Here is a 13,200-nt window from a genome sequence, read left to right as displayed (position 1 = left end):
TTTTTTTTTTTTTTGCTGCTGCTGCTGCTGCTGCTAGCCTCCTCTAGAGTAAGAAGATGGGAGCCAGCGATATGTCGCCCTGAACTGTGTTTTATTCCAGGCTCCTTAGGGTGCAGGAAGACTAGTACCAGACAACTGCAATGTCGGCTAACAATGTCGTTTTTGATTTGGTCTTTATGTACTTAAACCTAGATTACTATTATTTTGGTAATAATTGAATTTATTGTTAAATTGCTTGAGTTTTGTCATTTTTGAATTTACTTTTTTAACTTTTTATTTTTGATTTTCAATTTTATATATTTCAATAATGTTACAATCATTTTGACATTAAACTCGACTTCCTTCCAACTCTTTCTGAGGTTCCTTAAATCTATTTTTTGTTTTTTCTGCATATTCAAAATTAACTTATTTATTCATCTACTTTAAGTGTATACTCTTAAAAAACTGCAGTTATAATAATCCTGCCAGTGTTCTTATCTGTTTAGAGTTTATTTGTAAATATTCAATAAACTATTTCCATTCTTTTTCTAAAAAGTTTATACTGATTTCTTATTTTTCTGGAAAGTTTCGCCATTTCTGCTTAAGTTTCAGTATCCATTCTTCTTTCATCGTGACTTATTAACATTTTTGGGCGTCATTTTTTAATTTATTGGCATATTTTGTATATTTGTATTTTGATGTTTTGAACATTCCCTGTAAGCCATTTTGGGCACAGCTATTTGTGGGAAAGTGGCACATAAATCAACTCAATCACCCGGAAGATGTACTGACACAAAGTGACCAGCTCTAAAAATAACTTCCACTGCAGTGTTTTAAGGAGCTGCTTAGGTTGCAGTCCTGTAAACACTTACCTGGAAGTCAGTCCCATTGAACTCAAGGGAGATTACGCACTTCCTAATAGATACAAATTAACTTACTATGATTCTTGTGCAAAAAGATGGTGCCTAAGGGGCACTTGATTTTCATTATGTGGGAAGCTGAACCTTGATCCTTCAACATGCACAGACTTCACCACTATGCCTTTTATGAAGCAAAAAGTATTTCATGAAAGTGCAGGAAATCATACTTCAAGTACTTGGACAGAAGTGCTCAAGTGCGTTCAACTAATTTATTGGCCATCGGAAGCAAACCTGAATAACAATGTGTGTCAAACTGACAAGGGCTGTGAAGCATCTAGTAGAGGAAAATGAACACTAAGGGATTATAGATAGGTAGCCGTGTTGGTCTGCCATAGTCAAAACAAAAAAAATTCCTTCCAGTAGCACCTTAAAGACCAACTAAGTCAGTTCTTGGTATGAGCTTTCGTGTGCATGCACACTTCTTCAAGTATCTGAAGAAGTGTGCATGCACACGAAAGCTCATACCAAGAACTGACTTAGTTGGTCTTTAAGGTGCTACTGGAAGGAATTTTTTTTGTTTTGACTAAGGGATTATGTTCTATTGAATTTCTTTTGCGTATTTGTAATTGTTGCCTGGTGTCTGTTGATGCAGCTGGTACTGAAAATATCATGTGGGAAGAATTCATTAGCTTTGGAGTACTAAATGAGTTTGATGCTATACAATTATCGGTGGGTATACTATTATTGGCTTAAGAATAGGAAAATCACATGGCCAAGGATACAATGGCTGCTGTTACAATGGCAGGAAGGTAAGATGGCGTGAAAGCTAAAATAAAGATTAGATATTGCAAAGCTGACTTTGTCTCAATCTGTTTGTGAAGGACTTGAATGTACCCAAATAAATTACATTGGTACTGTCAAACCTGTAAGTTTTTTCCTATGAGAGTGCAATGAAAATATGTCTTATTCCAACTGTGACATTTGGAAGGTTGCCGGGATAACTGGGTATGAGATGATAGGAAGAGAGTCCTGAGCAAGGGTTGCTGGGATCTGTTTGATCCTTGAAACTCTCCCCTGTCATACTCTGCACCCTTTGAGTGTTTTTGCTTGACTGTAATGTGTCCTAAAACTCTTGCTTGCTTGGATGGAGAATAGAGAGGGATGCATGTAGTAACTAATCTGTAGTACAGTGGGAAAGCTATGTTACTTCTGCTCACTTTTGCCTCTAGGCCTGCCCACTGCTTGTATGTGGCCCCCAGAAGTTTGCCTGGAAGGGAATGTGGACCTCAGCTAAAAAAGATTTCCCATGCCTGCTGTAGATGCTTCCTTTTAACATGCCAGTTCCTGAATGCAATAGGGCTATATAATCAGGTAAAAAGTCTTTTATTCACATTGAAAATAATTTTATTTTGATATAAGTTTGATATTACATTAGGTACATTACAAATCCGATCTTTTTTTAAAACCTAACCATTAAATCTACAGTTAAATAAAATAGGATCTTCTTTAAGATGCCACCGTAAATTTAGTTGAATTTTCTTTGCATTCATTTTTTTAAAAGCACGATTCACAAACATCAAAGCTCTCATCTTAGCCCTTCAAGAGCCAACACTGAAGTTCCTTCAGATTTTTAAAGCTAGCAAAAGACATGTCTGGCAGTTCTGCCCTAAGCGCATTTATTTAAAAATAACTTATTGATGCCAATAGAGCTTATTTCCAAGTTAAGCTTGTAGGCTTTTGACATCAACTTATGAAACGTCAGGGGGGGGAAAGAGTGGTTACTATCAGAAGAACATCCAAGGTCAGCAACTGGTTTGGAAACATTGTTTGGTCCTTAGGACATTTCCAATGTTATTTCACAGTTTAGTGGAGGAATGCTTCCGTTTATCTTCGCACTCCAGGGAAAAACAATACATGGGATTTCCCTTGAAATGTCGACCCTGTGAAAACTTGATTGTCCTCTCACACAGGCCCCATGCAGACATAGTATTTAAACAAAGTTGCATCTGGAATACCTAAACCATTATTTGAAAATCCCTGGTGTTAATCTCTATACATGATTAAGGCTGTTTCTCCCTTCTCCAAGCTCTTATCAGGTGGCTTGCTTGTCTTTTCTTGTATACATTCTTTAGTAGCAGAGCTTACTTTGGCAAGCTGAAACCAGGGTTTCACTTTATGTGGGATTGTAACTAAAGTTCAGGCAACAAACAAAGGCTGCTGCTAATCACAATTAATTGTTATGACTGCACTGGGCCATAATGGGAGGTGGGGGGGGGGATGGAAGGGAAATAGAGAAATGCAGGCAAAAATGCTTTTTGTCATTATGACACCAAAATCCCAACTGCCTGTGGTACTCTGTGCAAACATACAATGGTAAAATATTACACCCAAATTTGAGTTATGAAGCTGGACAATACACACATCTACGCACACAAATAGTCCCACACAGTAATCGCCAAACCAATAGACTTTAGTGCACAGTGAAAATAAAGTGAGGGACAAAATACACATTCCAAGATGCTTTCCCAAATTATTTTTCAAGACCACCTGAAACTTTGAAATAATCCTTAACATAAGGTATACATTTTTCCTAGATTTTTAAAAATAAAAAACCTAAACTGGCAATTGACAGTTGAACATACCTGCTGCCTTTCAATTTGTTAAAAAGTTTGTTTTTATTTATTAAATTTGTGGTTGCAGTATAACTAGATGATTCATATACTCTTTAAATCTATGGGGCCCAATATGCTAGGCACTTCAATAGGACAACTTTCATTTGTTCAATAGTGCTTGCTTAAAAACCCTCACAAGCCTTACTGAGGTGAATGAGGTTGACCTGTCAATGGACTGCATCAGCGCTAACTGAACTTGCACAAAAGATTGCTGTTAATGAAACACTATTGCCCCACCTAACATACGCCACCTCTGCAAAACCTCCCTCAAATATGGTTGAGGCATAGTTATGTATGAATAATCAGCTGACCTCAACTACATTGTTCCCCTCAGTCTCTTTCCAAATTAGAAGAAATATTCTAATCTGCTCTAAATGAATCTTATTCCAAGAAGAGGCAGCTTGCTTTTGCTTATGAACTCATCCTGTGGATTGTGGCTCAGTCAGTCTTAACTACCTGTTAAAACCATGCAACATTTGCTGCTGTTGCCATCCCATAATTTTTTGCAGCAGAGAAGCGGGAAAGGCAGCATTTTTTTGAAGTAGAGGAAGAAGCATCGAGGGCACAGAAAGCTTAGGAGAGATCCTCAAGGTCCGTCTTATAATGTCTGCTTTATAAAGTGGGCTGTCTTTGCAAAACTGACATAGATTGGGATCGACAGTGCTATCATTATAAAAGTTAGAAAGACAACAACTGTTTCACCTGCTGTTTCACCTATGTTAAGATGGCTGTGATTGAACAGAGTGCAAACATGCATTCCTGACTTGCTTGTTTTGTCCCGCTCTGCCTGGAGGTAGCAGCAACAAAACATGAGCCTTGACTTAGTGGCATGCAAACCAGCAATCAAGGCTTGTTTTTCCCCAAGAACAAGCAGTGGTTCACACATTGTTAAGCCAAGGCTACTGGTTTATTACTCAGAGCAGGGCAGAATGAAATAGGAGCACGCACTAGTCTGCTTCTCTTTCACAATTACCTTGATATGCCAGCCAGTCCACTGACTCAATAAGAGTGTACTTTTTCTTTCCCTCTAGCCATGTCATAATAGCTGCCTCCAAGTCCCTCAAAATAACTTGCTTTAAATAATAGGGGAGCTAAAGGACAGGCAGGTACAAAGCTGTCCATTAGCATGGACACAATTTTTTCTCAGTAGTTGAGAAATGGTCTGAATCGGAGTTCTGCTGTATCTTGTAAATGCGTTCACTGGCCAACTACACAGTTTAAAAAATGAAATGCCTATGCAGAGCACAAAAAGGATTTTTGAACAGAGCAGAAGCAAAGCACCCATGTTAGGCTTCCAGCTCAGGGACAAGATTTATTCTTTACAGCTACAGTACTGACATTTAGTCTCCTCAAAACTCAGCTGCTCACTCAGGCTTTGAGGAGGGTTTCAGATATGTTGGTGTATGAGCCTGATCTACTGATTTTTGATATATTTTTTATTTGTTTTATGGACGCAATTTTATTGTCCATTTTATGCTGTTCACTGCCATGTTTTTATTTAATGTTGGTGGTATAGAAACTTTTGCAAATAATAAATAAATATATACCTGGTTTACTTACAGAAAAAACACAGAACCTACAATGTATAACATGAAGGAGCTGTACACCATTCATAAAAATCAAACATATTGCATGGGAGTCCTCTTATACTTCAAGGCAGCCTATAAGGAGAATTTTGATGGCTCAGAAATAAGTAAATGACAGTTCAATCCATGAACTACTTAAATCAAAGCAAGTACAGTACTCTTAACTCTGTGCAGCTTCACTCAGCATTAAAGGATCAAATCTGGCATCTTCAAGGGCTTCAGACATAACTAGTTTGTAGATTAGGTAGTGGGTACCAAGGGCTAAATTATACAAGAGATTAGTAATGATTCCTCTGCTGTTTCCAGTATAAATAACTCCTGATACCAAAATCTAAAGTGGAATTTGCTAATAGATTCAGGGTGAGAAATTGGCATTATTTTCAGCTCTCCTAACCCCTATTCAAAATACCAATGTATTTCATATCTGGCAACAAATGTGCCCCTTTGATTTCAGATAAAAAGCCTGGGATACAAATCTTTAGGCAGCTCATTTGGCAGAAGAAATGTATTTAGCATTAACTCTGAAAGTGTTTGGACCAAACTAAGCATCCTAGAGCACCATATAGATCAGGAGGCTTAGTTTGGTCAGAATCGAGTACAGTATACACTTCTAGAGTTAACGCTAAATAAACTGCCATAGATGCTAGAGGGCCATGAAAGTTTTGTGTTTTAGACTCGTCTACCCAAATTGATGCTTTTGAATTATGGTGCTGGAGGAGACACTTGAGAGTCCCATGGATTACAAGAAGATCAAACCTATCCATTCTTAAGGAAATCAGCCCTGAGTGCTCACTAGAAGGACAGATCGTGAAGCTGAGGCTCCAATACTTTGGTCACCTCATGGGAAGAGAAGACATGAAAGGCATGACAGTTACAGAGTTAAACTATTCTAATTGCAAACAGACTATTTCCTATGCCATCACAAACCCATAATTATGGGAAATGAATATGTTAAGAAGAAAAGACTGCTTGTGTTTTCAATTAAACATATTGCTTGACAATGTATTTTTCAATTACAGTCCATAGAGCACCCCCCAAAAAAAGTTTCCTGAAAGTCTAAGGAGAACAACAATGTACAACAACAGCAACAACAAAATCAAAGAATGACATCTTAACACTAAAAGCAGATCTCTCAGGCCACTTTTAAAATGGAGGACTTTATGCTGTGAGTAACACACACTCGTTTGCATTGCAAGAATAAAGTATCTAGTATACCAGGTCTTGGTTGTTATAGAAGGTTGACCCAGTTCAACAAATATTGCAGATTTAGAAGTTTAACTGTAATCAGTATGAGCATTCTCCAAGTACATTTCAGTACTTTTTCAATATTACCACTTGGATTGAAAGATGCACAAGTGGAAGTCAGTTTACACACAAGAGGACTTTCCCACCAATCCTATTCTCTGCAACCTCCCTCCTCCCCTCCCACGCTGCTCCCGAGGGTTTGGAGAGACTTGGATGGCATGGGATGTGACAAAAAGGAGACTAGAATCAATGGCAAAAAGGATGCGCCTCATGTATGAGCAGATGAACTTTCTGCAAGGACAAGAGAAGCTTTGTATCCAATCCCCACGGGTTTACAATGGCAGTATTAACTGCTTGAGATTAGCCTTTATCATGGGAAGTAGGTCCAATTATTGCTGGGGTGAGTACTAGTGCGGCCTTCTGTTTACTCGAATGAAAGCTGTTGTATCTGGTTGTAGCCTGTCACAAATACTGTGTGTGCCTATAGCATTCCCTACCTCAGGCATAGGGCAAACTCGGCCCCCCAGATGTTTTGGGACTACAACTCCCATCATCCCTAGCTCACAGGACCAGAGGTCAGGGATGATGGGAATTGTAGTCTCAAAACATCCAGAGCGCCGAGTTTGCCTATGCCTGCCCTACATTATTGCTGCACCTGCAGTATGGTAGGGGAAGAAGCGTGTCAATGGAAAGCTTTTCTTCTTTCACCAATATTCTCATGGCAGAATCCTGGGTAAGCTTCTACAAAACCAAACCGAAGACCATTAATGTATTTTAACCTTTGGTTACCAGTAATTTTTTCCCAAAGCTTAATAACTGCTTAATGATTCTTGCAACATTTAGTTTTGCTAATTCAGGAAAAGTGATCTGGGGAACCTCAACACTCAGAAAAAAATGGGCAGCATACTGTGCAGCGCCACTAAAAAAACAAGGAAGTTGTCAAAAATTCAAAGAAACATCATCAGGTCCAATCAAGAAACCCTGGTCAAGAACCCCAGCCCCGCGAGACAAACCAACCATGCACAGATGTGACTTATGTATCTAAGAACGTAATCCTAATTAAATTACAAGGAAGAGTGGAGAACTCAGTTCCAAGTAAAATAGGTTTGCAGAATCATCTAATACATTAAACCAAATTAGGCATATTTTAGTTCCAGGCATGTCCCAAGATTTTGAAAAAAAAAAATGGAACCTACAATATCTACTTTGCTAGAAATCCAAAAGGCACCTTGGCTCCACCCATGCTGAAAATGCCTGTCTCTACCGTTTTGTTCATGCAAGGAAGACTGGCAAATTAAAGTGGGTGGGGCAGAGGGGGCGATATTCAAGTTATGATACTGCATGTACATTCTAAGTATCAGAAAGTACTGTATACAACATTAGTTTTGCAATTCAATACAAATTGTGTGATCTTCAAAACAAAATAATCTCACAGGGTTCACATATATTGATCAGATAATGCAGGCATCAGGAACCTCTACTGATTATCACTTATGGAACCTTGCATATAAAGATGCTTAGCTACTGCTGCATGGCTTCTTTTTGTTTACCCCATAGCTTAACCGGGAGAATAAAGAGGGGAAACTGATTAAAGTGCTCAACTGCCACATATTCTTTGAAGCTCACTTTGGAAACACTCTCCCTGTGCCTAATACTACTTGTCCTACTCAAGTCAGTCTGTTCCAACCAACATTCTTTCTCCACCTGCAACAGTTATAATTATCTAGGAAAGGTTATGCAAAGCAGTTATAATCCAGAAAAACATCTTTGAAATAATGGTGTAGTTTTGCTCTGTATTCAGCCATCAAACTCTGTGTTCATGTGGTCTCCTAAATCAAGGCCAGGCATAGGCAAACTCGGCCCTCCAGATGTTTTGGGACTACAACTCCCATCATCCCTAGCTAACAGGACCAGCGGTCTGGGATGATGGGAATAGTCTGATGAAGGCTAATGGATTTCAGATCCACTCAGGTAACATTTAATCTATTTTAAAATTTGAATTCTGTATACATCAGACTACAACGACTAGTTTCACGGGGGGGGGGGGGAGATCAGCTGAGGTACTATATTTCCATTAACACAGAGAAATTTTGTTTTCTCTTGCAGATTCATTTTGAAGTACATATTTGCTAAGATAAACCACACTGCCCTTAGAACAAAACAAATGGAACATAAATATTTTTATATGCAGTATTAGACCCAAAATAGCTTACAAAGGTTTGCTAAAGTCGGAACTCAGGCACCAAGACTCCTGTTTAAAGTTTCTCCAAAACCACATATTAAATTTACACCAGCAAAAGTGACTATATCCTTTTTAAAGCATGTGATCACTGAGAACTATAGGACTTATCTTTCATCAGTGATCTCAAGGCTCCTCTGTACAAAAATCTACCCTGTACACATTTGGACAGAAACTGTTGCACTGTGGCTTCTTAGCTCTTGTCAACAAGCGAAACCACAACTTAAAGCAGCAATTCAAAGACAAAATAATTGTAAAAGAATCAGCAAAGGGTTCAAAGGCACAAGGCTGAACTTTAGAGGTGACATACAACAGTGTTATCCTTGCACAGTGGACTTCTGCTTGTGCAAGGGGACTTATTCCTTTTCTCTCCCCTGCACATCATCAAAATCTGCTCCAGAGGTGGGAATATTCTGAGTTAATTATGGGGTCACCTCGGGGAGGAGAAGAAAGGAAAATCCCATTATATCCACTGGTGTGACATTGGAAAATGCCCTAGAAGTGACTTGATCAACTGTTGATACCTACACAGAAAACAGAGTTGTAAATTAACACAACTACCAAATTCCCCAACTTTTTTTAAAAATGCTACTCCGTTATTCTCTCTGCTTTTTAGTGAAAGAGAAGCAGCCTATGAATGTATATTTAGCATGCTTGTGTATTTAGCAAGTGGATTTAACACCTTCCATTTCTAAAGGATTTGCACGTGACCCTAAGTCATGCTAAACTAAAAAATATGGAGAGGTGGGTTGTACAGCAGCACTTGCTTAAATACACCTTGTTCTTTTCTGGAACACCAAAACAGAATGTGATTAAGTACTAAAAGCAGTATCTGTCCACTTCTCTTTTTTTGTGCCAGTGTGCCACTTGGCAAGAAACAGTCTGGTACAGATGTCTGGTTTGTCACTGCTTAGATATACAGCATTAAAACTACAGCATGAATGGTGAAACTCTGGTATCAGCCAGTCTTATCCAATCATCAATCCACATGGCCAATTACTTTTTAAAAAATACTCCTTCAACCTAGTAGATTTTATGCAGAGAGAAAATAGTTCCTGTTTTCTTTCAATTCCACACACTTGACATCTGAATAAGGAATGATGTAGTCATACTATTTGTTCCATCCATGAGATTAAAGGGTTTAATGCATCTAAATGCCTTTGAGATTTCTTTAAACATTTTTATATACACAAGTCTTCTTTTTCCACACATATTTACATGGCAAGTATTTCAGAAGAAGAACCACTATGTCTACATCTCCACAAGTGTAGCAGCACATTGGAGCTGCTTCTTGTAGAAAAAGAAATCACAGAAGCTCTGGGAGTAAAACTTAAATGACAATTCAATGATGTAAATATATGACCTTGTCATATATTTCAGACTAAGATGCTATTAAATTATATTGGTACTTCAGGGTAAGGTTTTTGGAAACAGCTAGACAGCAGTTTTACATCCCTCTTCCTTTTCATGACGGAATAGTATTTTCTCAGTTTACAGATTTTTCTTTTTATACATAGAGAGAGAGCGAGAGCATGTACAGGCAGTACATTTCAGGATCTAGCTCATTCTCCCCGATAGATACTGGTCAACCGTTCTAACTCTCTGCAGTTGTCCATGGAGATGGCTTCTGCTTTCCTTCGAAGACGTTCGTCTCTGTACACTTTTGCTGCATACAGTAAATCTGTTTCTTTAAAAACAAAAACAAAAAGTAAATAAAACATTTTGGCAATAGCTGACAAATGTCATTTATTTCATAATATGTATACACCACTTGATTGTAAAAAACCTCAAAGTGGTTTACAAAAAGAAAAAACAATAAAATGCCCTCTACTTCTTTCATATGATGCCAATACTAAAATGATTCAGATCCACAAATTTTCAACCTGCCAGAGAGTACCCTCTTTTCTTGGATGCCATGTGGCTTTCAATTTTCTCTCTCCCCTTTTTTATTTAATATATAAACCGCCCTATAACAATGGATCATAGAAGCCGTTTACCAATCCAAGCTGGAAGGTGCTCCAAGCCACTCATGCAACTTACAAACCCAGTCCTTTAGAGGGGCTACCTCTATACAAATTACAAACCCAGTCCTTTAGGGGGAATACCTCTCTATAGTTTGCACTGAACCTAAGCTTATTAGCCCTCATCCTCCTCATTACCACAGCCCAGCATTGAACAAGATAGACACCCTCATCTGGATTCAATATAAAGGAAGGGGGGAACCCCTAGATGTTAACTGACAAACTGCTGACACAACATTCCAAATCCCCAGATGACCTCACCAAGCCATTTCATGTAGATGTTAAAAAGCATGGATAAGGCAGAACCCTTCAGGACCCCAAAGCCAGTGATGGAGTTGAACACCCGCTTCTATCCAAGTACAAGAGGAACTACTGAACCACAATGCTGTCCACACCCAATCAAGCAACATCTTTAGGAGGTTACTATAACAGATACTATTAAGAACAGTGTCCAAAAAAACCCACAAGGCTACACTGTGTCTCCCTACTAGCAAACATAATTCCACAAGGCAACCAAGACAGTTTTGGTGCCAAAACCAAGGCTAAACCGTGAATGAAATGGATCTATAAAGAGTTTAATTCAAGAGTGTCTGGAATTGGTCAGCAACCTGCTTGAACATCTTCTCCAGGAAGAGGATGCTAGCCACCAGAATATAATTGTTGAAGTATTCGGAGTCCAAATAAAGTGTCATTGTCCCCCCCCCCCCCCCCCCGGAATTTTATGACTGCTTCTGAGGAGGTTGGGATCATTCCCCCTCTTGCTGACAACAAATATAGAACTTCCACTGCAACTGTTCGAAGCACTCTACAAAGATAACCTTAATAATTCTTATACAAGAAGAGCCTTATAAGTCAAACCAGGTGGGCAGGTGGGTGTGGTTTAGGGAAAATGAAACTGGATCTTACAAACCTCTGAAAAGGGGGGAAACTCCCTTAGGATCCATGCCAGTAACTCATTCTATTCAGAGCTACATGTTATTTTGATATAATGCCTTTATTTTTTAAAAAATCATAAGGTCTACTTACTTTGTTGCCTCTCTTTCCAACAGTTATTTCGAATGTTGGACACATAGTCCTCTTCCACGCTCTTTTCCACCTTCTGCAAATTTGCACCTTTATATTCATTTTTAAAGTCCTTGTTGACATAATAAGCAACACCCAAGTTTTGTGTCTGCATCTGAATGGTCTGTCCTGAACCCCTGTAAAAAGATCCCATACTAATTGTCAGCCTGTGTCACTGTCCCCAGTGTTGTTGTCAGCAAAGAAAAATCAAAGAGGATTTCAGATTCATTGCAACATAAATAAGAGTTTTCACAAAAGTCTTTATGTATATACAACACCTATTTGACATGTCTGTAAAGCAAGAAACAGCAATGTTGTAAATGATGTCTTGTATCTGGTGTCCGATTTTCTGTAAACTCTATAACTCTATACCTTCCATGTTGCTGGTTTGCTAAAACATGTCTAGAGCTTATCACAATGAAGTGGGCATTCTATTGAGTTAGATTGCTCCTAATTAGAAGGCTCCACATTAAATATCCTAGCATGCAATTTGCCTTTTTCACAGCTACTGCACACTGGATCAACATCTCCATCAAGCTATCCACAACTGCAAAGTCTCACTCCTGAGTCAGTCACTGCCAGTTCAGACCCCATGAGCTTATGTGTGAAAGTAAGATCCCCCCCCCACATGTAACACTTTACACTGAACTGAATTTTACAGTTCATTTTGGAGAGGTGCTCTATATTTACCTTTGCTTCATTTTTTAAAATTAATAGACAAGAAGAAATATCTTCATACCAAAGGGTTAAATTAAGAAGTTCCCTCTGTTCTTAATTGCCTATATTTACAGAGTCAGCCTGGTTAAGATAGTGGCTTCCATTACCATAGGAAACTGGAAGCTAGTAATGCTGTGGACTTCTCACCTTCTAGGGAGAGGCTGTCACTCAGGTAGGAGGTCCTGGCCTCTGACACATGCAACTGCAGTCTAGATACTAACAACGAATCTACTATTAGCATGAAAACATAATGCACATTGCATTAGTACATGGGTAGGCAAACTAAGGCCTGGGGGCCAGATCCGGCCCAATCACCTAAATCTGGCCCGTGGACGGTCAGGGAATCAGCTTGATTTTATATGAGTAGAATGTGCCCTTTTATTTAAAATGCATCTCTGGGTTATTTGTGGGGCATATGAATTTGTTCACCCCCCCCAAAAAAAAATATAGTCTGCCCCCCCAAGGTCTGAGGGACAGTGGACCAGCCCCCTGCTGAAAAAGTGTGCTGACCCCTGCATTAGTAGATAAACTACCAATAGAAGTAAGTACCAGAAGGAAAGCCATTTGTTTTAAGCAATCCAAATAAGCACTAGGATTCCACTCACAAAAAGCCTGAAAATAGCTGTGGTCACCATCTCCAGATCTCTAATTCTAAAAATCAAAACTCAGAACCACTTGTAAATACTTCTACAACATCATGCTGCTAGTTTAAAGTGAAACCAAATGGGTAAATTTCACTGTAAGCTCTACTTTAACCCCTGTTAAATCTACTTTCCTAAAGATATTCTAAGTCAAACTGTCCAAACCTTGTCAAGCACA

At 38.8% G+C, this 13,200-nt stretch overlaps 1 protein-coding gene across 1 annotated transcript in view; it reads right to left on the bottom strand.

The window, feature by feature from the left end:
• Positions 1-2,220: 2,220 nt before the first annotated feature.
• Positions 2,221-13,200, bottom strand: part of DNAJB14 (DnaJ heat shock protein family (Hsp40) member B14) — a 29,914-nt gene continuing 18,934 nt past the window's right edge. The window contains exons 7-8 of the mRNA XM_083756746.1: positions 11,629-11,801; positions 2,221-10,268 (exon numbers count right to left, since the gene is read on the bottom strand). Coding sequence (XP_083612872.1) covers positions 10,144-10,268; positions 11,629-11,801 — 298 coding nt within the window. The 3' untranslated portion in view covers positions 2,221-10,143. The remainder of the gene's footprint in view (positions 10,269-11,628; positions 11,802-13,200) is intronic.

Source organism: Podarcis gaigeae (genome assembly GCF_964106915.1).
Source record: "Podarcis gaigeae genome assembly, chromosome: 9".
In the NCBI taxonomy this organism is placed as follows: Eukaryota; Metazoa; Chordata; class Lepidosauria; order Squamata; family Lacertidae; genus Podarcis; species Podarcis gaigeae.
The sequence above is the reverse complement of the archived record's forward strand: the minus strand, read 5'-3'. Positions and strand labels throughout refer to the sequence as shown.